Raw genomic sequence first — 27,926 nt, 5'->3', positions numbered from 1 at the left:
ACCGCTATTAAACGGTCAAAATGTTTACGAAACCGGTACTGCGGTACCGGTAACGCAATTGTGTCTCTTCTTCGGAGAATTCATATGTATATATATGTTTATTTATTCAGTAATCCTGGGAATACCCCGTCAATTCTATCTTTTAAAGATAGAATTTCCCTTGTTCTTCAAGCTTTTGTTACTGAAATTGATCAGCTATAACAGCGTCTTCCTGTGTAACATAAATACAATCGAAATATGGAAGCTTCTATTTTGTAAAGTAAGTTGTGTGTGTACTCCACCGTAGAACTTGTTTTTTAATCTAAGCCATGCGCACCTAAGACTAATGTATGTAGGAAGTTATGCCAGCAAATTTTAGGCCGGTATTCATAGTCGGTTCCTATATTTAAGACCGTCTTAGATACAATCTTAAGATGTTATTAATCAATCACAAAGCAGTATTAGCATCTTAAGACATTATTTAAGACGGTCTTAAAATAAGAACCGACCATAAATACCGGCCTAAAATTTGCTGGGATAACTTCGTATATACATTAGGCTTAGGTGCGCATGGCTTTTTTAATGGGCCGTCAATCAAACCATCAACCATTTTGGAATAACTGTGAAAAAGATATCATTATTTGCGTTCTGAACGAGTTATCCTTGGAATTTTTAATTTTAACTTTAATAGCGATGGATTAAGTAAAATAGGTCTGAGTAAAATACAAATATTAAATTTGCCTTTTGCGAGGAAAACTTTGCATTACAATAATTTAACTTCAAGGAATAGATGATATCTGAATAATTCATACCCCGGTGTTTCTATGTCAATCTTTGACAGACAGTTTGCCATTTATTTTTTACTTAGAGACAAAAATGATGTTGAGAAGAGTATACTTAGAAGCGTACTGAATTTGTAAGTGTAATTTGCATCTTCGTGTTATTCCGCCAAATTTTTTTCGACCAGTATACAAAGTTATTCATGTAGATTTTAGACATTACGAAAGTACAAATTAACCATTGAAATACAATCTATTTTACAATGCGAGGATAAAAGCTTCCGCATTCCAATTTTATTTCTGTTATTCCATCAGACGCTATTACATATAATTAATGACTAATAAACAGTCGACCTTTCACGCATGTCTTCTCCGTCCTCGCGCGTTCTCCACAAGGCCCCGAGAGGGCCTTTATCCCGAGGGGTTCCAGCGTTCGCGTGGAATAAGATGAACCAAAGGACGCGTATCTTCATCCTTTTCTTTATTCCACATTACGGACGCTGACGCAGGTGGTGGACGCGGAGGAGGAAGACGATATGAGAAGGTAGGATACGGTGCCGCTGAAGAAGGGGGTATAAAGGCGGAGGTGGGACCGCGCGTCAGCTCAGCGGGAGTGACAAAATGCGGGCTGTTTTACTCGTGAAAAGTCGTCGAGGCAGAAAAGAGGATCGATAGATCCACGCGCGCGAGGAGAAAGTTATTACATATATATATATATATATATATATATATATAACTACCGGTATTCACGTCCGCCTGATTGCCTGCCTATTTGCCTGAGCACCTGGCCCAGCGCGTTTCGCTCGTCTTGGCTACCTGCCTGCCCGTCTACCTGCCGCTGCGATCCGCACACGGATTCTTTTTTGTCGATCATCTCTCGCCATTCAATAAGGTCAGTGGAAGATTAACATCGCCGATCGATACGCTGGACACGTTCGCGCGAGCATCTGTCTTCCAGCGAATCCGCGACACGCGTTTTTTTCTCTAGTCATAGCTTCGTTTATCATGTCACCTTGGTCGAATCGTTCTCCAGTCGATTTCCTTACTTCCGTGAGAATACAAGGCGTATAAGTGGTTGACACGCTTCTCCCGATGGCAGTGTAAGTCATTGAAAGAAACGCGCCCCTTTAACAGACACAACTATAGGTCTCGTTTCCTCCCTCAAATCCGACAGATTCAGAATGTGAAAACTAAACCAAATCAGAAACTGTTACTTTGTCAGTAAATAATTAACAGTGAAGATTTTTTTATTTGACCTGACAGGCTATTTTTATTAATTATTATGATAATAACAATTAAGCTCATGATTGAAATGATTATAATTGCGACGATATAATCAATACACTGTTAAATTCATAGTGTCAAATTATACTCAATTTGGGTCATTTTTAATCATTCCTATAGATCGCCACTGCTCCTATTCTCAACATGTCATTAATTTAATTAAAACAATGTTAATTTAACTAGACCGATGGAGTTAAAATAATACTGTTTCGAGTCTGATAAATTAAAAAATTTTGACACACATAGTAGTTAAAAAAAACAAAATGTTATTTAACTTGAGGTATAGGTTTAAATTTCATATTTAACAGTGTAAAGATAACCCGTAAAGATAACCATCAGTCGAATAAAAAAAAATCTTTATTATGAAAAAAATATATAATCTTGCACCGCATGAACATACATGTATTTTGCCCTTTTCTACTTAAATATCGTGATCTACATTTTGTGTGATAAATTTCATTTAAACTCAAGTTCAATATGTTATACAATTAAAAACTGTTGACATTAAATGCGAAGATTTGCGTAAAAGTGTAAAACGTCTTCGATAAAACTCGACACATATTCAACAGATCTGTTTCGATAAAAACTCATGAGTCGGGGAAAAAAGTATCGAACGGGAATTGGAACTGTTGCAGCATATTCCTCTGGTACCAATTGCAAAATATGCTGTTTCTCCTTTCCGAACATGGGAGTTAAAGTGTCTCCCATTAAATCGTACCATTCCACTTATTTGTCATAGTTTTTGTATTTGATTTCTCTCTTTCATGAGCATTTACCTCCGGTATCCACTTTCTTTCCTCGTTGTCGTTCGTCTTTTTTTCCTCCGCGTTATTTTATCTAATTATTTTTTACAATGTATTAAACGCAGACAGTACAATTGGCAAACATCACTTTAACAGTATATGCGTTTATTTAGAAACTTTGGACTGAGAAGAACGTGCATTATCCACTGGTAAACAATTTAATTGTTACCTAAACGATTCAGAAATCTTTTCAGTTTCGTAACTTCTATGAATTTACAAATATAATGTCAACTTCGGCGAATGCAGCTTAGCACATTTAACGTTTCAATAACTATCCTCGCTCACACACGATTTTAATCACAAATACGACGTGCGGGAGTTTGTAATAACCGTATTTCATAATTGCGATATCGATAACGATCGTTCGTACAGAGTCACGCCCGGCGATTGGCGAGTTTCGGCATCTTCCGCAATTTTCTCGCTCACATCCCTGGAATGTTGCCTTATTGTTCAGTCATGTATTCCAGCCTCTTTGTTTTCTCCGTATGTGGGTAGCCTCTCTTTTTTCGGTGTGTCATTCAACAACGGTTACTTTTCGCGTAACGGGCAACCACCTGTGGCGACCCCGGTACGCTCTAATAGAGCGGCTTAATGCGAAAGCTGGCTTAATGCGAAGATTACGGGATGCTGAAACTGTAGGATAGCAAAGCGCAACAAAGATAATAATTATAGATGGCAATGTGATATCGCATGCGGGGATCTTACGCACAATTTAATTTGTTAAAATTTATTAATTTTTAATTTAATATTATATTTAATCTTACTCTTTCAATTTGTCATTTCCTAATATCTCTGAAGCAATAGCTTGAAGCAGAATATATTAATCCAAAATATTCTTCCACTGTACTAAAGATAGATTAAAAGGGCCGATTAAATGTCTTAAAGCATATACTCGAAATGCAGGCTTTCTATTTGTGTGTAAGTCTTACTCACATAAAACAAAACAAAAAAATAGATATATGCACACATTTGTTTTGAAGATTTTCTTATGCAAATTGGATCAATGTTCATGTCTACTTTCAGCCATTACTTCAGTATATCAGTTGGAAAATTTTATCTTATTAAGCAAGTTGTATTTCAAGTAGCAATGTTTAAATATCACATACAGTTGTCAAAATCTAGAGAAATCTTTTAGAGAAGTAATAAAACGCGTGCTGTCCTCGCGTAACTTCGAGCGTTCATTCATTAGCTTCTAATTGCTCTCATCTAAAAACTATTTGGCCGCAATTTTGCTAGAGAAAAAAGTTGCTTCGTCCGGCACGAAGAATCGTACATTCCGCGTGCTCATTTTGGATTTTGAAACATTCTGTAAATAGATAGTTACGGAATGAACTGTCTTTAAGACAAAACTAATGGGAAAACTCCAGCAGAAGTAAAATTAAAATTATCTTATAAACAAAAGAGATTTATTACAAAAATTAATATTAACTGAGGTATAATTATTAATACAGCGATCGCTACATCAGTTATTATGGGCTTTAGATTTCTTATAGCTTTTTCCTTCTGCTTAAAATCAAATGAGAATATTATATTAGAAATAGAATGTTAAATAACATATGCAATTAATAGGTATGTATTAGTGTGTATAATAGAAATCCGATCGAGAAAGTCTCCGGTTCTTTTGTTCACGTTAGCAAGTGCTCGAACATTTTTAAAAAATTCGAAACAGTAGAATAACAGCAGAGCTACCGTGACTTGTTTGTCAAAAGAAGTGTCAAAAGAATTCCAAGTTAATGCACTTGGAATTTGGAATTATCAAATTGAGCGTTTCAACGCTTTAGATAAAAGTAGGTAACGCGAGTTTCGAAGATCGCTCAGTAATTTGCTAAGTAAATTTACATTATTAGAGATCATGCTATTTGCTGTAGATACATTTACTTTCGTCAGAAAAAATTGTAACGCGGTTTTTTCTGATGTTATCGGCAAAGTAAGGTAAAGTGCATATTTCGGATCAGATCCTAATTCGGGTCAGCAAATTTGAAATGCCTCTCTAGCCGACTGTATTTGTCATATGTGGATTTTTTTCGCTATCGTCTATAGCTATAGACTGTTAGTGAAAAAAATCCGAATTAGGATCTGATCCGAAATATACACTTTACCCTATAGTGTTTTCTCGGTAACTTTTTGGCCAAAATAGATTCCATTCTGTACACGCTCGCATTACAAAACTTGAATGTTATAAACATTACACATTTAATATTATTAACATATATTTTTTATATTGTTTGTTAAGAAAACTGTAATTTTAAAACTACTTTCCAAACTCGGTCTTATATGACTTGCCCTTTTTTTTTATGAATGCTTCATAATTTTGATTTTACTTTTGTTACATTTTGCTTATCTTACTTTGTGTCATGTGTCGATACAGGTAATTCTAATTCTATAGCTATTAAATAATTTCATTTATCTACATGTTAAAGCAATTCTCTTGGCTTGGTTTTTGTATTTAAGAAACCACATGCATTAAATATAAGACATACATACATATGACAAGAGACGATTGCGTTGTTTTTAGTATTGCTACAATGTGATCCACATAATCACTAATTGTGCACGCCTCTTGTATTATTTATAAGGTTCAATCAACTGAATTCATTATCTGTAAAATTCGGTCATCAATTCAAAAGCATCAAGCACGAGTCCATATAACTACAATGATAAATATAAATAAACTTAAGCAATAGTATTAGAGGATTTTATATTTATATATAAGTAAGTAGATAGTAAATTCAAAAATATTAAAAATGTATAACTCGCAAGAAAGAATGGATTTTTTTGATAGTTAAAATTCTTGATGGGTAGCAGGATGACGTCGAAAGACGTCTTAATGGTGGTCTTTAAACGTCTTTAGACGTTATTAATATGTTAATCAAGGTATGGTAATCGATTCAACTGGCCAAATTTTATTGATCAAAAAAACGCTACGTTTCGACCGTAGATTCCGGTCATTTTCAAGCGTATGCACACAATTCACAAATATTAATTAGTCAGACATAATGCCCATACTACGCCGAATCTAAAAACTAAACGACAAAATTGAGCACTCCGCAATAAATATGAAAAATATATAAAAAATTATTAATTAATATTGATGAGTTGTGTACATACGCTTGAAAAGAACCGGAATCTACGGTCGAAACGTAGCGTTTTATTGATCAATAAAATTTGGCCAGTTGGGTCGATCAGCATACCTTGATTAATTTTTAATTATTCACTGGCGACTCAAATTCTCAAGTTTTGTTATTAATATGTCATTTGACGTCACTCTGCTACCTGGAGATTATATCAAATTTATAACGATTTTATTGAAATTGATAGCGAAACTTCTTCTGCATTCAAAAAACAGGAAAACAAACAATAATATAATTAATGAAAGAAGTATTAGTGATTACACAGAAAAAGAAAGAAGTATTAAATCAATACTGATATACTTGTATATACGCAAGAATATATGTATAATCTTGAAATGAGATTATATTGCGTTAAACGAAGAAAACTTGCTTGAATGAAGTCATTTATATATTGGGATTTAATAATATCGAGTGCTCGCAAATCGTCGCGTCGCGTAAACTACCGTGTCTCTTGATAGTTAAACGAAGTTTTATAATCAATCAAATTAGATTAATCCGCCATTTACGGTCCGAGCTTGGATCTTAGTAGCCTAATAAGTTTTATATGGTTTAATCGAGAAAAAAAAGTTGAAATAAAAAGTTGAAATTTTTTATATAAGAAGATTATATATTCTTGCGTATATATAAGTGTATCAGTGTTGATTTGATACTTCTTTCTTTTCTGTATATAGGAAATGGATAGTACCTGTCTCGTCGGTTAGTAGTTTTTGCAAAAGATCGTCCCCACGGAAAAAATTATTTCGCATAATTTAAACGGGAGGCGACACGGGAATCTAATAATCCGGCGATAGCGTCTACTTCAGGGGACACATTCGACATGCTTACGGTGTGCCTCTTTCTCTTCTTTCTTCGCGTCGGCCACGACGAGAAATCGGCCGGCTCCACGATTTACATAAGAGGATATTCAAGGCGGTTGCGTTGCTCCTAGTGTTGCTCCAAGTGATTGCTATTCATCGCCGTTATGCTAATTGCGCTATACAAAACGTTGCGCGTTCGATTTCTTCCAATCAACCAATGCTGCAATAATCACTAATGACGAATTCTGAATTGTTCTGAATCACGGTGGAAAGATTAAAATTGTCCACTATGCCTTGGCAATGCTCTTTAGAATAATTGATTATTCATATGTTATAAAAAACTGGTTTTATTATGTGCGAGACTTATATATCATTATTAATTAAACATTTACGTCTTAAAAAAAAAGTGTTTCCCATTCTGTTTCGACTAATTTTGTAACGCACAATATCCGGACACGGAAATACCCAACAGGAAAAAAGAATTTTACGATATTATGTAAATTGTTGTATTGATATTTTTCGCAATTTTTCCAACATTTATTAAAATCTGGACCTTCGAATACCAGATAAATTAGAAAGAAAAGAAAGCTATAATATAATAATAAAGAAATAATAAGAAATTTTGAAAAAGCTATATAAATAATAATAAAAAATAACAATAAAAATTTGAAGGAGAATGCAAATTATTAGTGGGATGTTGTTTTTTAAAAATTTTGAATAGATAATTAAGTTAAAATACGAATCTACAGTAAACTAATACAATTCTTAAAATTATTTATATTAATATCTTTAATTTAATTTTAATTTTATTGCAATTAAAAGAAACAAATTGAAAACATGTTTGTGGAATTAATTAAAGCTACTCGAATCATTAAAGTAGATTCCGCGCTCTAGAATCTGTTGTTATTCATTATTGATAAATAAGGGATAATTCAAACCCAAGCTATCGATTGGGTCTACTTAGAACTTGATCGGTTGAGCGATTATTGATATCTAATAATATCGAGTGCTCGCAACTCGTCGCGTCGCGTAAAAGAGTCACGGTGCGGTCTCGCTTCGCGTATACTTGGCGCGAGACACTACCGTGTCTCTTGATTATATTTCCAAGAGGTAAAATTTTTATTACATATATGTATATTAAATATATTATAAACTATATTGTGTATACTTATTTATAATAAAAGCCCTTAAAATTTATATGAAACAATTACAAAATACAAAACTTTTTACTACAATTCATTTTTACCGTGGGTGCGAATTTTAATTTGATTAACTACTTAAAATCTCTACAAAACAACAAAAAATGTTCGAAATGATTCACTGTATTCTCCTTCACTCGTGCGTTTTGTCAACTTTTTCACGTCAGCTCTTGGAATCCTCCATGAGTAATGCAAAAATAAACATACGATGTTTAAGCAGGCAACACGCAATAATTTTTCGCTCGGTTGCACTTTCACGTACTTTCTCGGCGTCCTAAATGCACATGGTTTTGTTCCATGCAAACGTCATTAAGCAAAGCCCGAATCGTTTCGTGCCGCTCGGCGAGACATAAACGAAATGTATCTATGGCAGTAGTACAAGAAGAAAAATAGGTCGCACCGTTAGGGGATCAACGAACATTCACAGCATCCGTACCGTTATGCCAGTGGCGCGGCCGACGAAACGCGTCGCGTCGGTTCGTGCGAGTAGACGGTTCTCACGGACAATTGAGGTATAACTTCTGCGACATTCTTTCTCAGAAAGCGAGAAATTTGATTCCTCACTGCGTGAAATTTAATTTAATTCTTTTTTGAGCCACTCTTCGAGAAACTTACCCTAATTTTCATTCATATCGTCCACTTAATAACGAAATTAATTACTTTTAAATACGTTACATTCAGTTTCAAAGCACTTAAATTTGATTATGAAGCACCGATTTTGATTTATACCGATTTCGATTACACATTAATAACTTGTTTTATATATAAACTACCTCTTATCTTATTTTTAATAACATCATATGCAAGCTTACAAGTTACTAATTAGAAAATTTGAATATCTACTGATAATTAGAACGTTTTAAATCCTGAATATAATTATAAAATAATATATGATAATTTTGATTTACAATGAATCTATAACAAAAGAATCTCTGAAAAAATAGAATCGTTTATGCAATTAAAATTAACGTAATACATTATTCATGATGCATTACTTATTATTTTTGAATATTTATATTTATTTTGTATCAATTTATTAGCGAATGTCATTAAACGAGCATAGTTCAATGCAAGCTATTTAATAAATAAATTCACAAACTAGGGGTAAACAGTACCTACAGTTTTTGGCCACTCTACAATAATTGGCCAACAAAAAAATTAAAAAATTACAAATTATAAAGAAATACTATTAAAATGTTTTTAATTATAAAAAAATAATAATTATTATATTTTTGTATTTATAATTAAAAACATTTTAATAGTATTTCTTTATAATCTTTAATTTTTTAATTTTTTGTCGGCCAATCATTGTACTGTTTTTAAGAGTGGCCAACAACTGTACTGTTTACCACTCTAAGGACGAAAAAATGTTACAAAGTTGCAACTTATGCACGAATGTAGCACTGAATGCGGAACTGTTGATTTTTCTTGACAATCGTGTAGTTATTAATAAATCATTCAACACAATTGGCGAGACTAGCCCCAAGGGATTTCAATATTCAATTACGATTACGTATTAACATTGTTGCTATTTATAGTTACAATGGTAAAGATGCTGTTTAAAGCTCGTTAAATGATTATTCAACATTTTTCCGTGAGGAATACTTTTCCAAGATAAATGATAATCGGAAATAATAGCATAATTGTTGAACATAATTGAGACGTAAAGCTTGAAGGCAGAAATAATGTTATATACATATATACTTAATAACAACAAAGTTACAATTGTATCTAAGTGTCGATTATAATTTTTCTTTTTATGTTACGTCTAATCTTGAGATTTTAAAGAAATATCACTTATTATAGGTTTAGTTAATCTTTCCAAGATAAGTATTCTTTGTTGCTTGTTCATAGAACATTATATTTTTCATTATTCTTAACTATTCTTAGTGATTAATTTTAATCAATACAATTATATTTAACGATAATAATATAATAACACAGGCACACAAAAAAACAAAAGTTGTCTGAACAGAATACTCCACTAACAAGGGAAGGGTCAACCCTCGGGGTCACCGATTTTGTCGAAATTTTACTAAAATGTAGTATTGATATATAGAAGTGACAAATGCTGTACGGAGACGATGCGCTTCTCAACCGTAGCCGAGAAATCGCGATGTACTTATATTACAGTATACATCATATACAATATATTTATTATTATTATTATTACTTTTAGACAAAAAAATGTTTATGATTATAATTTTAAAACTGTGCATAAAATGTTCGTAAAATATTAGCGATTTTGAAAGTAAATAAAAATATATATATATATATTGGCGGGGATATTTACATAATATTAAAAAAATTGTATGTATATTTATTGGTTTATTTATTAGTTTTGTATAGGTATAAAAAAAAGGTTACAATAAAAAAAGGCGTACAAAAAGAGAATATTATAATAAAATGATTGCGATTATTCGTCGTCTTGCTCTGTAACTTTACAAACTTTAGAGTGATTGAAATAAAAAAAACAAGTGAAACATAGAACTGACTTACACCAAGCACACTTTATAAATCCAATTTTTTCGCAAGCACATTTTGTTTTTAATAATAAGACAGGAAAACACACGTCATTAACATTCAAAAAGCTCGGCCGTTCGCTCGTCAGTTTTGATGCAAACCATGCGTATTTAATCATAAGTGAAAATACCGGAGCATTTAACTGATGCAATATTAAAGAGTGAATTTTTATAACATCTTCACGAGATGCTATTTCTCTTTTTTCTTGTAGTAATATAGGAGCCTTTTTTTATTGTAACCTTTTTTTTATACCTATAAAAAACTAATAAATAAACCAATAAATATACATACAATTTTTTTAATATTATGTAAATGTCCCCGCCAATATATATATATATTTTTTTTATTTACAAGTAATAATAATAATAATAAATATATTGTATATGTTGTATACTGTAATATAAGTACATCGCGATTTCTCGGCAACGGTTTGAAAAGCGCATCGTCTCCGTACAGCATTTGTCACTTCTATATCAATTACTACATTTTAGTAAAATTTCGACAAAATCGGTGACCCCGAGGGTTGACCCTTCCCTTGTAAGCTATCTTTATGTATTTTGACGCGCTGAACACGAATCTGGCATTGGTTGAGCTGCCTGAACCCCTCCAATTTGAGTATTTTGAAAAAAACGCAGGAGATGATTCAAGCCCCAGTCTGATCAGTTGAAATAATTCCGTTGAATGAAGAAATGTATACTTTAATCTATTGTTCTGTTTACTATAGTTTATGTTTGTAACAGTAACGTACTCTTTTATTCTCGAACGACCTGTGCAATGGGTTTCTGACTCTTTTCAAACTACTGTCGCGTTCAGTTACTCTTTTCAGGGGGGGAGGGGGTCAGGCAGCTCAACCAATGCCAGATTCGTGTTCAGCGCGTCAAAATACGTGAGGATAAGGCTTGATCCGGTCCAAATCAATTTTTTCCTTCATTGCTGATGTCCCTTAATCGGCTTTTTCACAATTTTTAGTCATTTTTCGTGATTTACTCGAAACCCATGCGTGCTGGGATTAATCTGACGACGGATTCGTGTTTAGCGCGTCAAAATACATAAAGATAGCCTAGTGGAGTATTCTGTTCAGACAACTTTTGTTTTTTTGTGTGCCTGTGTAATTAATGGCTACGTATTTCCTTATTTTTAAGGCAAGAGAAGATACAGCGCAACTATTTTACTCTTTCATTATTTTATTCTGATTTTATTTGAGAGAAAATTCCAAAATTATTCTTCGTAATTTTGGTAGTAAGCTTCGTAATTTTTAAGTTTATAGGATTATCTCTAATATTTTTAAAAATCAAGCATTTTACGTAAAGTTAAACAAATAATCGTGTGCAAAAGCGACTCCAGTCTCAGCCAGCAGCTTGTTCCTTCGCAGAACCTTGAAAGTATCATTCGGGACCGCTCGTGTGGCGCGTACCGGCTGTCCTCGTTCCGGAAGCGACTTCTGCAACGTCCCGGTGAGGACGCGGCCGCGAAATAAAGATTTGTAACTCCTTGAAAGAGCTGTTAAAAGCTACATGCATATGCATTGCCGTAAAGGTAACGGCCCGCTCGCGCGCGCGCTCGCGCGGACGTCTCGCGACGTATGCCGCGTATAAAGTTACGTGAGCGTAATAACGCGCTTGCATGGTTGTGCAAGTGGAATCTTTCTCGTGCGTTTGCGTAATGTTGCGCCGCGCCGGTGTCGAGTCTTCCGCGTTGGCCTCGTAATGAGCTCGACGCCTAACTCGTATTGGAATAGTCGCCTCGACGCGGAAGTGTGCCCGCTCCAAGTGCGCCCGGCGTGTGTGCGACAGCCGATTCAAATTTTCCGAAGAGAGAAAAAAATGTAGTAAAATAAGCGAAGACGAAGAAAATTTCCTTCTTCCTTGTCACTTGGGTTCAACGCACCCCGCGTGGCGATTTATACAAATATATATTCGAGGTTACTCTCGCGCGTGTGACCTCCTTCCTTACTTGGAAAGTGAGCTGTTCTAAACCGATCGACACGAGAAGACGACGAGACTTCGTCGTCGTTGCCGCGGCGAATCTCGGACGCGATAAATGGCACGCCGGATGAGATTCGTCCTCAAGATTAAAAAGCTAATATTTGTGATGGCTAATATATGCGACGTAATTTCCTCTTTCTCGAATAAGTTTGTATGTCACGATGAGCCCGACAATCACTCCAGACATCTTGATTTAATTGCCGTCTCTTACATATATATATTTGTAATTAATTTTTTAATTAAGCCTGCCATACACGCAGTAAATAAAATCGTTCTTTAAAGGAAATTTTATTTATAGTGATAGAATAAGAGAGAATAAATTTTATTCGTAACAATAGCAGATTAGATTGTTGAGAAATTATTATACATAATATTTATGTATTAAAGATATAAGTCTATAAGTCTTATTAGAAACGTCAAATAAATTTCTTAGCTTTATCTTCATTATGCAAACAATCAATAAAAATTTTTAATTGTTGCTCGAAACTTAAAGCGATCACCACCAAAGATGAGACAAAAGGGTGCGATAGAAGATGATAGTAATTTTCAAAATGCGTTATGCATATTCGAGTTAACAATTCGTCACCACCTAAATTATTATACGTCAATATTCAAGTTGCGGTTATTAGCGCAATATTTGGTTAAGTGGGAAAACACGAAGCGTTTTCGCAACTAATTAACGCCGGTCCGTCTTTGAAGAAGAATTACGCATCAGTGTCACGAAAACATGCATTAGCATGTTCGAAGCTGCTTGCTTAGAACTGTCGCTATTACTGGAAATAAGAAATTTCTTGATTATTTATGTTAAAATATGTACGATGCCAGTAGAATTTTATTGTACGCCGAAGCTTTTTCAATAATTTTATTTAATGTAAAATTTTAAAAATCATAAAAAGAATTCTTATACTGAAATAAAATCGTTCTGGAGATTTAAGTATCGTGAAGATTAAGCAATAAAAGTATTTTTAGTGGACTGTAATCGGACTGTAAACGGGATGGGACGTGATTCTTACAATTAGTTCGACGTTTAACGTCTATAATTTTCTGTAGAAACGGCAGTTCTGAAGCGTTTTATAGAAATGAGATTTCGTATATGGCACTACATATTAATTCGCTTACGTTATTTAACGCAAACTTATACATATGAGAATAGGTTGAATTTCCTCATCCGGATTCTCGGAGCCCGATGGCCGCTGTTAACCGGAGAAAGTAAGGAGCTGCGTATATCCGTCGAAATTGTCCGCGCCCAAGATCTTTCCATTCCTGATGTAACATAGCTGGTTACATGTTTAGATACATATCTTGAATATATAGCTTACTGATATATTGGTAATCTCATTACAAATTCTGCATATGTTACGAGAAGAGAGGGGGAAAAAATGAAAGTATAAACAGATCATCTATTTATTATTTTATTTATTGTATGTAAAAATAATTAACGTAGTTAATTACACATTGTCTAGTGTATGAATATAAAACGGAAACATCGTTTCTTCCATAATTTTATTTGATCGAGATCCACTTATTGAAATAAACCTCTAAAAAATTATGCTGACCTTCAATTTCGAAAATTGAAATAATTTAATTGATCGATATTGTGATACAGTTAAAATAATTCAAGGAAACTAACGATAGCTAATAACTTTATAATCTTTGCATTTTATTTTTCTTTCGACGTAAGCAAAGATTTTTGAAGGAAACTTTACATCTCTCAATTACACAATATAGTGAAAAGAAGATTTCTAATTTCCAGAGTCCCATCGTACGTCTCTGCGCATGTTCGCCTGTCGCTTGAGCTTTCTTTTCATTTCGTCATTACACCCATACAACTCGACACGTTAAAGACGGCCGTCCATTCAGACTTTTATTCCATAGGAAAGAAACGTCGAAGTTCACGATCGACTTTCACCCGGTTGTGTTTCTGATATGCGTTATACGCGCGATTCGCCCTCCACCTCCTCTCTCCATTAAATTTGCCTTTATTAAAATTTATTTGACAGAATTAATTAGCCGTTGCCTTGATCAAGGTGCTCGAGAATCGATCGAAACTGGTACTATTCGATAATTTACATGTCTACGAATTTAAATAGACGCGGCCGGGTACATATATATATATATATATATATATATATATATATATATATATATATATATATGTATGTATGTTATGTTAATTAATTGTCACGAAACAAAAGTGAAATAGGCTTAAGTAAAAGTAAGAAGTAAAAGTGGAAGTAAAAGTAGAAGCAATTGTTTTGAAATGAATGTTTGAAGCGACATTTGAATAATTTTCTGCTTTTACTGTAGAAGGATCGGAGATTCATTAAAGCTAGTTGTCGCATTCAAATGTTCAGTCACGGCGTATGAAAATTACAAATACCTATTCAATTCGCGTATTTTATTGTTCACATTTTTCCACAACGTTCTTTATAATTTGTTAATTATGCAAATATCTTAAGCATTGTGTAAATCTTAAGCGCAAGAGGCCTCTTCTTTCTCTCAACTCTCAAGAAGCTTGATTTGATTAAAAGATGTAAATAAGTTCTTTCATTAATCATAATAAGTACCGTCTGCAACATTTGAACTTTAGCGTAATGTTTTCTGCAAAAAAATCTGATCTCATCGAAGTCACGTGAGTTTCAATAAGCTGCTTAAAATTAAATTTGGCCTAAAATTAAAATTAAAATTTGTTTTGACATACGTTCTGGTGGTCTCCATTAAATCAATGAGATAAATTTGTGATAAAAGACGGGCATTTTCAGAATTTATATAAAAAATATCAATAATCAATATACAAAAGCAAATGATAAACGACATATTGATATTTCATCGAGTAACTTTAAATCAATACAGCAGTCTTTAGTACTACTTTACTTTATTGCCATAATATAATTACTGTCATCCTTTTAATAAATCAAGTGATTTATGACCCAGAACGGTCATAAAGACCTCGTCGAATTATGTTTTTCTTCTCGATTCTATTATTCTGTAGCTCAGCATAATTTTTCGCTGTTTGATCCCTCGTTTTCAACCTGAATACTATTATACTTATACAAATTTATCAGAATAAGAAATCACTCTTAACTAATCGTATAGGTATTCAGATGAGTTAAATTACGTGCACGAGAGGGCATATTTCCTGTCACGAACGCTTATGCAATATCGGACTCAATTCTGAATTCAGAAATAGTTGCTACTGCGTCATAAAATTGAAACAGCTTCGGAAAAGACTCGGAAGAAGACGCGAGTATGTCGGCATATGTCGTGAAAGAATCTCAGTCCCCGAAAGAGAGAACACGACGATTTTAACATCCATGAAACATGAGAGAAATGCCACGTTATTCCATTCATGAAACGATTTTTTTATCTTTTTAGACGACGACAGATATATTCGAGCGATCGTGGTGGAACGCACCGCTTCGGTTATGCATTATTCACGCGAGGAGCAAATCACGTGGGCGGTAAATCGCGAAAACAAAAGGAAACCGAGAAACGGAGCGGTGGGAGGGAACCGACAGGAGATTAATGGTAATGGAGTGCAATGATTTTTTTTCCCATCCCTGAAAAGCACAGGTCTAGCCTCGTCCGGCGTCGCCTCGCGCGACAGGTATATAGGTGTGCGAAACCTTTTGTTCGATCGAACGCAATAAAATATGATTCCCTCGCGTTTCACGCATGGGGAATGTCCTGCGTTAATGTTTCATGCCGTAACAAACATCGTCGCTCGTTTCACGCTAATCACGGATGACGCGACGTAGCTTCGCATGCCATTACCGGTAACGGCTTAACCGACTTTGCATGCACTCCGGTACGTATCGGAAGGAGCTCTTGGAAAAAAAAAAAAAAAAAAAAGAAGCGACTCGGCAAACATCGTTTTCCGACGGAATGTACATACCGCGTAAATACGCGTGTATTGTCATTGACAAGAGCTGCGAGCTGTGAGGCTTGTTCAAACGTTGCGTACCGGGTAGGATCCGCTTCGAGGAACGGTGTCCTTCATCGAGAGGATGTTTGCTCTTTCCTCTTTCTGCCGAGATATTTGGCAGACGACGTATCTTCCCAACGCGGCAACGGGTTGCTTGCTCTCCGCGCGGGGGAGCGCACACGTGCGACACGGTATCGCTATTTCTTCACCGCGAAAACACAGTTTTGTAATGTTTGTTTTTTTCCACACCGGCAAAGTATACATTTGGACAATAGAGGTATCGATGAGTTGTTGCACAAGAATTACGTACAGCGAGATTTATTATACAATGAGATTTACAACAAAGCTCGTCGAACAAATTAAATTGGTGTCCTGCAAATTAATATCCCGAATGTATCGATTGTTTTTGTAATATGTTTTGCATATATATATATATGCAAAAGATATCCTTTTATCTCGCTTAATAAAAAAATTTATAAATTAAATACCTTCCATTTACTCAAAAGAGTTTAAATATAGATACATAGAGCAATTTCTCATTCGAGAATATATTTTGCGCTCGGACTTCTTTGGATTTGTTTCAAAATCAAAATTTCTGTCTTCTAATGATATATATCGTTGTGCAAAGCAATGAAAACATATTACAAAAACAATCGATACATTCGGGATATTAATTTGCAGGACACCAAATTTAATTTGCATATGTATGCAAATGATATATAATAATATAGTTGACACTAATTTTTTTGGAACGATGTTTATTGCCCTGCTTATTTTTCACGTAGACAATATATTATATATATAGAACAATAGAACAGATAAAATAAACGCGCAAACACAACTTGTGTTTTATTATGTAATGGAAAGACATTTTTTTATAAATAAAAATAATTTATAAAAAATAGATACTGCGTCCTTTTTGTGACGGCACATTTATAATCTTGATGAGAAAATATTAAGCAATCTACTTGCAGTATGACAATAGATTGGCAGCAGATTAGCTCAGACAGCGCAATAGATCCGCGGTATCCGCATTAAACTCGTGTTTTGCCGGCAAACCCTGCCGATATATAATTTGAAGAATATCGGTTAAAGTCGAGCAGAATCTGTTCGTAAACATTAAAATGGAACACATCGTTTAATTTGACAGATTTTGCTCAATTTCTGCAATCAATTTGTTATTCTATTCTGTTAGCAGAGTCCGTTATATTTCTACTGACATTTTATTGACAAAATAATTAACATTTTTAAAACTTGTTTTCGACAAATTTAGCTAAAACAGTGCAAAACATTTGGTGCAAGATTTCAAAATAAGAAAACAAGAAATTATTCGCAGAATAACATTCTCTGAGAATAAAGGTGCTTTTTCATGCTGACGCTCGACACTCATTTTCAGCGGCAAGAAGGTCGCATGACCACAATTGACGCCGGCGTCAATTGAAATTCATGAAAAGGAAAACAGCGTCAAAATTTCGGCGTCTTCGCGCTGCTTTGGCTTTGACGCTTGAAGTTGGAAAAATCCAACTTCTCTTTCTTGACGCTGGCATCATAGTGATGTCACGTGACGACGCTCAACGCTGTTTTTCAGCGTCCCATGAATTGGCACCTTAAGGACGTTCTCCGGTCCTTATACTAGAGAAAATCGATTTTCTTTAGATTTTCTTGAAACTGTGAATATACGTTAATTTAGGTGTGCTTTATGCGTGGTATAAATTTCAGTACCTCTTCCGGCATAAAAAATAAAGATACTGAGCCTCAAAGTTTCAACTTTTACTAATGAAAAGGTTTTCCAGGCCAAACGGTAAGAGATACGAGGTTGGCCAAGAGGACCAAAGTTGCTCCTCTCGTCGAGTTCTATAAGGAAAAAATGCCAAAACTAAAAAAAAATTAAATTAAAAAATTTTTTTTGAAACTTTGAGGCTCAGTATCTTTATTTTTTATACCGGAAGAGGTACTGAAATTTATACCACGCATAAAGCACACCTAAATTAACGTATATTCACAGTTTCAAGAAAATCTAAAGAAAATCGATTTTCTCTAGTATAAGGACCGGAGAACGTCCTTAACGTTCGAAGTATATTAATTTTGTTTTTCCACAAAAATATAAAAACAAATTCTTTTTAGGTGTTATTGATAAACACGCGCAGCTCATTATTTTGATTTGCAATTCAAAACAAACGTTTCGAGAAAGAAAAATATAAATGTATCCTTTTCATTTATTTTTGAAACGCACGATCTGTTTAAAAATGAATCACGATACCCATCTTTTGCGTTATCGCGCCCGAACAAATATTTTATTTTTGAGACGAATACTTTGATTAGGAAAGATAAAGATTGGAAATCTTTCAACCGTATCCGAGAATACGTGGTTTTGCGGCAAAGAAATCGCAATCGCGATCTCGGTCCATCACGTATCCATCTGTCACATGGACAATGTTGACTTTCGCGAATTCGCCTCGTCCACGTACAGGTGATAATGAGCGAGGCGAGACGCGACGCGACTCGACGCAAGTCGGCTAATCGATCGAGACCGCTCACGAAAAAGGAAGAGTGTCATCTTTAAATTCGACGCGACGGCTCGTAACGCGCCAAACCGCGAATACGAATTGGACATAAGGTGAATCGTCGCCGATAGAAAGAGACCGTGGCTCGTTCCTTGCAGGTACAAACCCACAGGAGAGATGGTCGAGGTGCTCTTGGACCGTGTCGATGGCCAGGAGGTGACCATCGTCGAGTCAGACTGCATACCAGAATCGCCGACGGAAAATTTGCCCAACGAGAAGCTGTCACCGATCCAGAAGTTTTATTATGGCCAGAGTATTTTTATCACCGGCGGAACCGGTTTCATGGGCAAATTGCTTATCGAAAAGCTCCTGAGAACGTGCCCCGGAGTCACGTCGATCTACCTTCTGGTACGTCCGAAAAAGGGCAAGGACGTGCACCAACGCACTGAAGAGATCTTTGACGACCCGGTGAGTTTCTAGTAAAAGAAAGTGGACCCTTGAAATATTTGGCAAATTTGTTAATAGTTACATTTTGAATTGTCTAAATCTTGCCCTGATGAGCGGATTAATATGTAATTTCTATGATTCTAATTCAATAATATTAAAATATAATAATCAGAAGAAACGAATTAAACATCTGCCATTGTCCGCTTCACGTGTGCCACATAAATTTCCACGTATAATACGTGCGTCATCAATGAACACCAAATACTTTGGCGCCAGCGCTTCATTTACCTTCTAGAAGATCATTTCTTTCGGTAACCAATCTTTTTGTTTGGATAATTATCTCTCTGTCGACTTTCGTTCTTCTACTTATTTTTAACAAAATATTTTTTGACATTAGTTTTATTATCAGGTTGAATTGACATTAACGAGATAGCATAGAGTAGCCGTTCTTAATTTAATCAATTATGGATTAACTTATTATTTCAATATGCTCAGGTATTTGCAAAGCTTAGACACGAACAGCCCAAGTTTCGGCATCAGATTGTCGCCATAGCGGGAGACTGCAGTGAACCGAATCTCGGAATATCCTCACAAGATCGGGCCACTCTCATTCGAGAAGTTTCGATCGTTTTCCACGTCGCAGCTACGGTCAGATTCGACGAGAAGTTGAAGTTGGCAGTGCCCATTAACGTCAGAAGTACAAGGGACGTTGTAAATATCTGCAAGGAGATCACCAACTTGAAGGTAGGCCATAAGGTTCAAATGTTCACGAAAAGAAAACCTATGAAAATATTTTACACTTTATTACTCGTCCAACTTGATGAATGTTCTTTGAAGTTGCAATACTCCTACTTGATTCTAATTCAAATAACAAAGTCGGGAATTGTTATTGGTCATTTCTTGATACATCACACGTATGATTGCTCATATATACGTTTATGTTTAACTTAAACGACGCCATTTTATGCAATTTTTACAGTCTTTTATTCACGTGTCTACTGCGTATGCAAATTGTCCGCAAAGTGTGATCGAGGAGAAGTTTTATGACCCGCCAATGGACTCCGACAAATTAATTGCGTTAATGGAATGCTTGGAAGATAAACTCGCTGAAGATATAACTCCGCAGTACGTGAAATCATATTTCGATTTAATTCCCTTAGTGCACGGTAGATAGAACGAAAAAAAGATTTTATTGTCTACTCTTTACAGATTATTAGGAAAATGGCCTAATACATATACCTTCACAAAAGCAGTTGCCGAGAACGTGATCAGGAAGGCTGGCGACTTGCCGATTGGCATTTTTCGTCCTGCCATTGGTTCGAATAACTTATCACTTTTGTTCCTAATAATATTAAAAATTAGACAAGATATTACATTATTAATAATATAATATTTTATTAAGCAATATATTAATCAAGATACAATAAGAGCTTTTAAGAAATTCTAACAAATTTTTACGGAAAGAAAATAATTTTAAAGATTAAATCATTAATAATAATAGAGATAATTATAATAGTATGATTTATAATTATATATAAGTATCTACAATAATTATTTACAATTAAACTAAATCAAAGGAAATAGATGAGGCAATAATTTGTCTGCGCATTGATTACCGCGCTTGGCTCCGATTGCCTCATCTATTTCCTTTGATTTAGTCTAGAGAGCCTATACTTCGTTTAATTTAACTTACGCAGGCTAAAAAATGCGTTGTTCTTTCTTTCAAAGTATTAAATATTATTATGGACCGCACGCGGTCAAATCTTTCAACTTCTTTACGCTGAAGATGACACAAAAAAAGTGTCGAAACGTTCGTTTTTAATATATTAATTTATTATTATAATTTGTCTGCGCATTGATTACCGCGCTTGGCTCCGATTGCCTCATCTATTTCCTTTGATTTAGTCTAGAGAGCCTTCGTTCAATTAAACTAATTAACTGTAATAATAATAACGTATGCGTAACTAGCCTGAATAAATTTAATTAAAAAACTGCAAAATATTGTTCAAATAATTTGTAATTTTATCTCCAGTGATCTCAACATATCAGGAACCAACGCGGGGTTGGATCGACAATCTATACGGCCCAACGGGAGTTGCAGCCGGTGCTGGAACTGGATTGCTGCGATCGATCCACTGTGACGGCTCAGTACATGCAAACGTCGTACCTGCCGATTTAACAGTTAACGCTCTAATCGCATGTGCATGGGATGTAGCGAACGATCAAAGGTGCTTACCTTCATCTTTTATCTACTTCCTGCATCGCAGTTTGACATCGCATATAGCAAAATACTAAAATTGACCTATTTAAAACCTTGAAATAACTTTTTATTTGCGTTCTATTTCACAGAATTCTGTCTCGTGAAATTAATTTTTTAATTTTAATAATTTTATATAACGCTACAAAAAACTTGAAAAATATGAAATATATTTGCATTTTGTGTTTATTATGGTATATAGCTAATTAAAAGATTTCTCGACAGTGTGGACACAAATGTATCATCATATAATGTTGAATCATCATTCCAGATCGAACAACAAATCGCGTAGCGAAGTTCCGATTTATAATTACGTGTCTACGGATAATCCGATAACGTATGACGATCTGAAGGAAATGTCATCGAAATATGGTATCGAGATTCCCTCCACCAGGGCGGTTTGGTACTATAGCTTCAGAAACAATAAGCACAGGATAGTCCATCTCTTTTTCGTATATTTCTGGCACCTGCTTCCAGCTTTACTGGTCGACACCGCAACTGTCTGCATAGGAAGACAACCGAGGTAATAATAAAAGAATTAATATAAAAATCAGAGAGAGAGAGAGAGAGAGAGAGAGAGAGAGAGAGAGAACAATAAATTTTCCACGTATGTATCCAAAAAATAATTTTTTTTAAAGAGAAAAACCGTGCAAATAACACTATTAAAGAACAAATTCTATTTATTAATATATAATATCTAATTTATTTTAAACATCTAAAATATTTTTAAAAAAGTAGTTTTTAAAATAAATAATATATAGTTAAACAACTTGAAATAATTTTGAGTAATTCAAGATGATGTAAGACAGCGAATTGCTTTCCGTTTTTTTTTTATTTCATATATTTATACGGGTCACTATTTAATATAAATTGTATATTAAAGGTTACTTAAGGTTTACAAGAAGATACACAAATTTATGGATGTGTTGAACTACTTTTCCACGCAAGAATGGAAATTTACCAATGACCGGCTACGCGCGCTGATGGGAAAGCTCACGTTTAAAGATCGTGAAAAATTCTACTTCGATATACGAGATGTCGATTGGGACACTTATTTCGAGACGTACATTCGCGGAATAAGGGTGTACCTGATTAAGGATCCCTTAGACACCTTGCCGCAGGCACGCGTCAAATGGCAAAGGTATGGAAACTTTCAATAATCCTCGAAAAATATCCTTAGTATTTCCACGTTTCTGCTCCTGTACTTTCAATTTGTAGAAGAAAAATAGAACTCGGACCAGCACAATTTTTAAACTTTATTCTCTCATTTTTTCATCCCTTTTTATAGAATAAAAAGGGAAAATAGTAATGTTATATTTTATAGCCCCCGTATATTGGATTTTTGCGTTAAAACTATTACACATATATCTGATATATCGTTATTTAGTTAGGAAAACAATAAAATAGAAAACAACTCGTATTGTAGATTATACTGGAGCCACCAAGCGCTGAAACTCATACTGGCCTACATCGCCATGAGGTTCTCCTGGACGGCTATATCTACGCTCTTCGATTTTCTTTACCCGAAAGTGTGACGGGAATAGTAGAAGCTGATAAAGCCCGAAATCCAAGATGAATGCGTCTTGAAGATTGCGGGACTGAACGGTGGAGGGCGATATCTTGTGCTTTTTTAAGGAAGAAGCGCGACTGGACTCTTAGAGAAGCGTGAAACTTTCGTCAAAGAGGTATGGAAGAATCAGCGGAGAGCCTTATGTCGTAACTCTATGTACACAACAGGCTATTGCGAAACGGAAACACAATGTATGAGCGACACGAAATGTGATAGGGGTAGAGTAGAACAGCAGCAATTCGATCGTATTTTCTGATTTCGACGATCTTCGCGCAGATAAATTACGCGTAAGAATCATACACGTTATCGTGCGTCCAAAGTAGGTTTCATAGATGTCATCTGAAAATTCGGCCGGCGCTTGTTTCGTACAAAATGCGCCAGTTAATTAAATTTTCAATATCAAGACGCAACGATATGGAATTTTATGTGTTATAGAATGCTTCAAATTCAACAAATGTGCTATATTACATACACAAATTAAAAAATCAGCATAATATAGGTATCGTTCCGGTTCGTGGATAATATTTTGACTCAAGTCATGCACCATGAATCTATGTTCGTTATTCTACATTATCCGAACGAGTTAACAATTATGTCTTGTAGTACATGGGTAAGAGATTTTAAATAAAATTATCGTGGGATCGGATAGTTCGTTACTTCCTATCGTAGTGGCGATTGATTAGTATTTGAAAGTATAACAACGTTCTAAAAATATGGAAACTCGCGTGCACATGTAAGAAATGCAATCTTTAGTTAATAGTAAAAGTTATGTTCTTATACGAAAGCATTTAAATCTCGAGAGTATAAATGTTATAACGAGGGCATTTAAATCTCGTGGACGAAATAAATCGTTCTTTTGCTCATCTAAGCTGAATTTTAAGCTTAATTTCCCCCGAACGTACACACAGGCATTGAATTCTCCCTGACTTTGCATTACTTTCGATTTCGACAGAATAGCGAGTAAAAACAATTGTTTTACCGCGACCGTCAGAAAGATTGTTATCGCGGAGGCGAAAGTGAGTCAAAGTCGATGCGCGAACTTACGCGGCTTTGCGCAATCCGATTAAGCCCATGCTCGCACACCTGTTCGTTCTACTCATTTTACGAATCAGCATTTCGTCGTGCGTGCCACAATCGCGACGAGCACAGAGAAAGAAGCGACAAAACAATACTCATTGTTTCGCGAGAAGATTGAAAAAGAAAAAAAAAAAGAAAAAACACATATACATTATACTTGATAATTTATGCTTGATAATCGTATTTTGTTTTTACTGTTAGATATTTTATAGAGACATGCGCGTGTGTGTGAGCGAACCAAAGGGCTCTCAGACAGCTGAGAGAAAGCGTTTATTTTGTTGACAGTTGCGACGTAGATGCCACGTACATACATGCGTGCCCGCGCGCGCCCATGCGTATGGCAATGCGCGGGTATATGGCGATGCATAATGAACAGATCGAGATGCAACTATGCTATTTAAGTAACTCGTTGCGAACGAATGCGAGTCGTTAACGGACGTTAACTGGGAAGACTTGGATTTCGATGCGCCGCTCGATGTCGGTTTATCCGAGGAACGTACACGTCTGGCGGAGTTTTTATCGATGATTAATGGGCGAGGCTTATATAATTAAGATAAATGAGATCGAACGTTTGATTCTGTCAGAAAAATCGTAGCAAACAGTTATACTCGGTTCTTTCACGTTTCTTGACATCATTAAATCAAAGAGCGTCATTATTCTTTATTAGGAAACGTTTGCATTATATTTTCTCTTTTTTTTTTTTTTTAATATTAGCGAAGTCACGTCAAAATCACAGAGATCATTAAGGTCGTAGAAAGAAATTAGAAGCAAAAAAAATAAGTTGGCCCATGAGGGGATCGAACCCGCGACCTTCGCGTTATTAGCACGACGCTCTAACCAACTGAGCTAATGGGCCAGACATTGAACACCCTCCAAATAATTCATTTCAATCGGTTAAAATCTTTGCATAAGAATGAAGAGAAGATAAATATCGCGAATTAATTAAACGATCGTGTTCGCCCGTTTATTTATTCAACAATCGCGGTGAAAGGGATAAAATAATTGTTTTACATATTTTTAAAATTTTTCACACTTGTTTCTATAAGAATCTAGACAATAAGTATGATAATTCAATTGAGTTTCAGTTTGAATGGGACACAATCGGTAGGCACGTGAAGGGATCGGAAGGATATGTGTATAGCGAGTATACGTGCGTCTTGAAAGTATCATATGGTCGTTGTTGTTGCGAAATATCTTTTGTTATAAGTTCATATAAGATTTTGTAAAATAAATATATTTGTATATACATATTTAGAAATATATGAGCGTTTTCAGTGCGCCCCTTAATTTCTGTTCTTCCCCGATATTCCCGAGCCACGATATCAACTCTTTTATTATTGACGAGATGCAATTAATAAAGATAGCCGCGGTCGTGGACAAATTTTTAAGTCGGTTAAAAGAGGCCGACTTATGACGATGGAAATGCGCTGACGCGACCGATTGTCAATGGATTGCGATATCGCGGCGACGTCAGTTGGTTCATCTCCGGCATACTAAATACATATTTAATATATCGTACCCTGACGAAACGTAAGTTAACCGAACGCATAAATGCAAAAGGGACAATGAAGAAATTATTACAGTGAATTGCAAAACTTGCGGGAAACGTAATTGGATTTAATTATTACACTTGCCCCAAATAATTATTTTAAGAGAGAAGAAGCTGTTATAAATACACTGAGAAAAATCTCTCGGAAAAAGTTAACACAATATTGTAGACCTTATTTTGTCAGATAAGTAACTTTAAATTGTAATGTAATAGAAAATATGAAATACACCGATTAACTACAATTTTGTAGCAAATTTATTTTGTCACATGCAAACACAAAAACTGTGATTCTGTGAAACAAACGCGCGAATTAATATTGTAATATCTTACAGTCTTAAGCAGTTTGTCAATTGATTTCAGACAATCTGAGAATAATTTTTTAGAACAATTTTTTAGACTCATTTACTACAATTTATCCCTGTCCCTATTTGTACTATTATTTGTAGAAGAGATCTTCACAATTGTACTATCTGATGCTACACTTTTTTCTGAGTGTAACGGTCGATATATGACGCGGAATAGGTCAACAATCAACATTTTTGATCTTCTGTGGTTTTATATCTAGGTTTTTTGCGAATTGTGTTTATATTTCTATATTTTATGTTATATTATATTTCTTACGCTTCTCAAGCCGCGCATCGGTCTTAAAAAAGTATTATTCGGTCGTAAAAGAAGAAAGAAGAAGAAAAGAAAAAGAAAAAAAAAATACACTCAGAGAAGTATTGGTCTTTAAACTATATCTAATTATCGTTAATTGTTATAACAATATTAAATCTTTGGTAGCGCAATACATTGCCAAATATCGGCATATCTAGATTAAATGTTAAAATAACTAATCAATTAAAGGAATATTTTATATTATAAAATTATCAACCGATGTACCATATTTATTAGATTTAAAACAGATATAATTTATCGTCGTGAATACGATTACGATGTTCGTGAATTTTTCGAGTAATGCGAATTCTCGCGACAGACTAATTAGTCTTATCCACGCAAATGCGTTTGAATATCGCGTACCACTTGAAGTTGCCGCCCGCGGAACGTCGCTTCTTGCGCGACAACGGGCGCGTTCAGCAGACACAACTGTTGCACAACTGTTGAGTTCGTCTTATTAACACTCTGCGTTGATTGGTTGGTTCTAAAAGTAAGAGCCAATCACGTTCGACTGCTACTGAGCGGCTTGGTCCATTGGTCTGCTGAACGCGATCAACTTCAGAGTTCAGAGTTCAGTCTTCAGAGACAAGTTGCTATACCGTGGTCGTAAGAAATCGCTCGATTCGCTCGGAGCACGGCTTTCTGCTCCAATTTACTCGCGATTGTTTTTCTGCAAGCAAGAACTTTGCAAGGGCAGAAATTTAAAGCACAAAAATGGGATTTGGCGGCACGTTCTACAATCTTGTTCTCAAACGCACGTCTACGTTCACGGTCGCCGTTTTAGCCTCCGCCTTCATGTTCGAAAGAGGATTCGACATGGCTGCAGATTATATTTTCGACACTATTAACAAAGGGGTGAGTTCACCCGCGCTTTCACTTTCCTCTTTACGTTTTTTATTCGACACCACATCCTTATTCGACACCCGAATGTCGATTTCTTCGATTGAGGTTAACGAGTTGAAGTGAGGTTATGTCACAGAAATAGTTCGATACAATAATATAATATTTCGCAAAAAAGAAAACAAAGAATGCTGGATGATAAAGAAACTTGTGTCGTGTATTTTAATTTGTGAGCTAACGCATAACATGGGAAATGACGCGTTTTAATTTATCTTCTGAAGGAAACACGTTGATTACATAACAGATGTCTGCTTTTTCTTTCAGAAACTATGGAAGGACATCAAGCACAAGTACGAGGAATGAATGAGATATTTTAGGGACAATATGTGTGTTAGATCTATAAATATATGCTCCACCTCTGGATATGTAAATAAATAACAAATTACGTGAATTGACGTTGGCGAATTTATTCGGTTTCTGCGATAGGTTTCTATTTCGCGTCGCGATATACACGTATAACAAGATATGAGTCGATACACCTATTTCATATCTATTTCAATTCATTGTTTATTTGTATATAAAAGAGTAAACAGTCGTTCTGTAACTGTAACAGGAACTCA

At 35.0% G+C, this 27,926-nt stretch overlaps 2 protein-coding genes and 1 non-coding gene across 4 annotated transcripts; 2 read left to right on the top strand and 1 right to left on the bottom strand.

The window, feature by feature from the left end:
• The first annotated feature begins 1,387 nt into the window (after positions 1-1,387).
• Positions 1,388-26,051, top strand: LOC139769839 (fatty acyl-CoA reductase wat). Of its 2 annotated transcripts, none has more exons than XM_071701268.1 (9): positions 1,388-1,650; positions 19,068-19,377; positions 19,852-20,100; positions 20,336-20,481; positions 20,566-20,672; positions 21,389-21,584; positions 21,885-22,136; positions 22,497-22,754; positions 23,040-26,051. In XM_071701268.1, exons 2-9 carry the CDS (start codon positions 19,087-19,089, stop codon positions 23,146-23,148), a joined length of 1,608 nt encoding a protein of 535 aa, XP_071557369.1. In that variant the 5' UTR covers positions 1,388-1,650; positions 19,068-19,086; the 3' UTR covers positions 23,149-26,051. The 2 variants fall into 2 exon arrangements, with proteins under 2 accessions (XP_071557369.1, XP_071557368.1); XM_071701267.1 differs by lacking the exon at positions 1,388-1,650 and adding an exon at positions 1,836-1,858.
• Positions 25,043-25,116, bottom strand: Trnai-aau (transfer RNA isoleucine (anticodon AAU)). Its single transcript has one exon. It is a non-coding gene; the product is annotated as a tRNA-Ile (tRNA).
• Positions 26,052-27,025: 974 nt separating the features above from the next.
• Positions 27,026-27,757, top strand: Ox (ubiquinol-cytochrome C reductase complex subunit oxen). Its single transcript, XM_071701266.1, has 2 exons — positions 27,026-27,321; positions 27,631-27,757. Exons 1-2 carry the CDS (start codon positions 27,181-27,183, stop codon positions 27,667-27,669), a joined length of 180 nt encoding a protein of 59 aa, XP_071557367.1. The 5' UTR covers positions 27,026-27,180; the 3' UTR covers positions 27,670-27,757.
• Positions 27,758-27,926: the final 169 nt, after the last annotated feature.

The sequence above is a fragment of the Temnothorax nylanderi genome, unplaced genomic scaffold, assembly GCF_030848795.1.
Source record: "Temnothorax nylanderi isolate EJ_2023f unplaced genomic scaffold, tnyl_v1.0 TNYL_tig0025_pilon, whole genome shotgun sequence".
In the NCBI taxonomy this organism is placed as follows: domain Eukaryota; kingdom Metazoa; phylum Arthropoda; class Insecta; order Hymenoptera; family Formicidae; genus Temnothorax; species Temnothorax nylanderi.
This window is presented reverse-complemented; position numbering and strand designations above follow the sequence as displayed.

Coding starts and splice junctions, on each gene's coding strand:
- Ox (XM_071701266.1), top strand. CDS start 27,181: ATGGGATTTGGCGGCACGTTCTACAATCTTGTTCTCAAACGCACGTCT. Junction 27,322..27,630: donor TCGACACTATTAACAAAGGG/GTGAGTTCACCC, acceptor TTTTTCTTTCAG/AAACTATGGAAGGACATCAA.
- LOC139769839 (XM_071701267.1), top strand. Junction 19,378..19,851: donor AAGAGATCTTTGACGACCCG/GTGAGTTTCTAG, acceptor CAATATGCTCAG/GTATTTGCAAAGCTTAGACA. Junction 21,585..21,884: donor GATGTAGCGAACGATCAAAG/GTGCTTACCTTC, acceptor TCATCATTCCAG/ATCGAACAACAAATCGCGTA.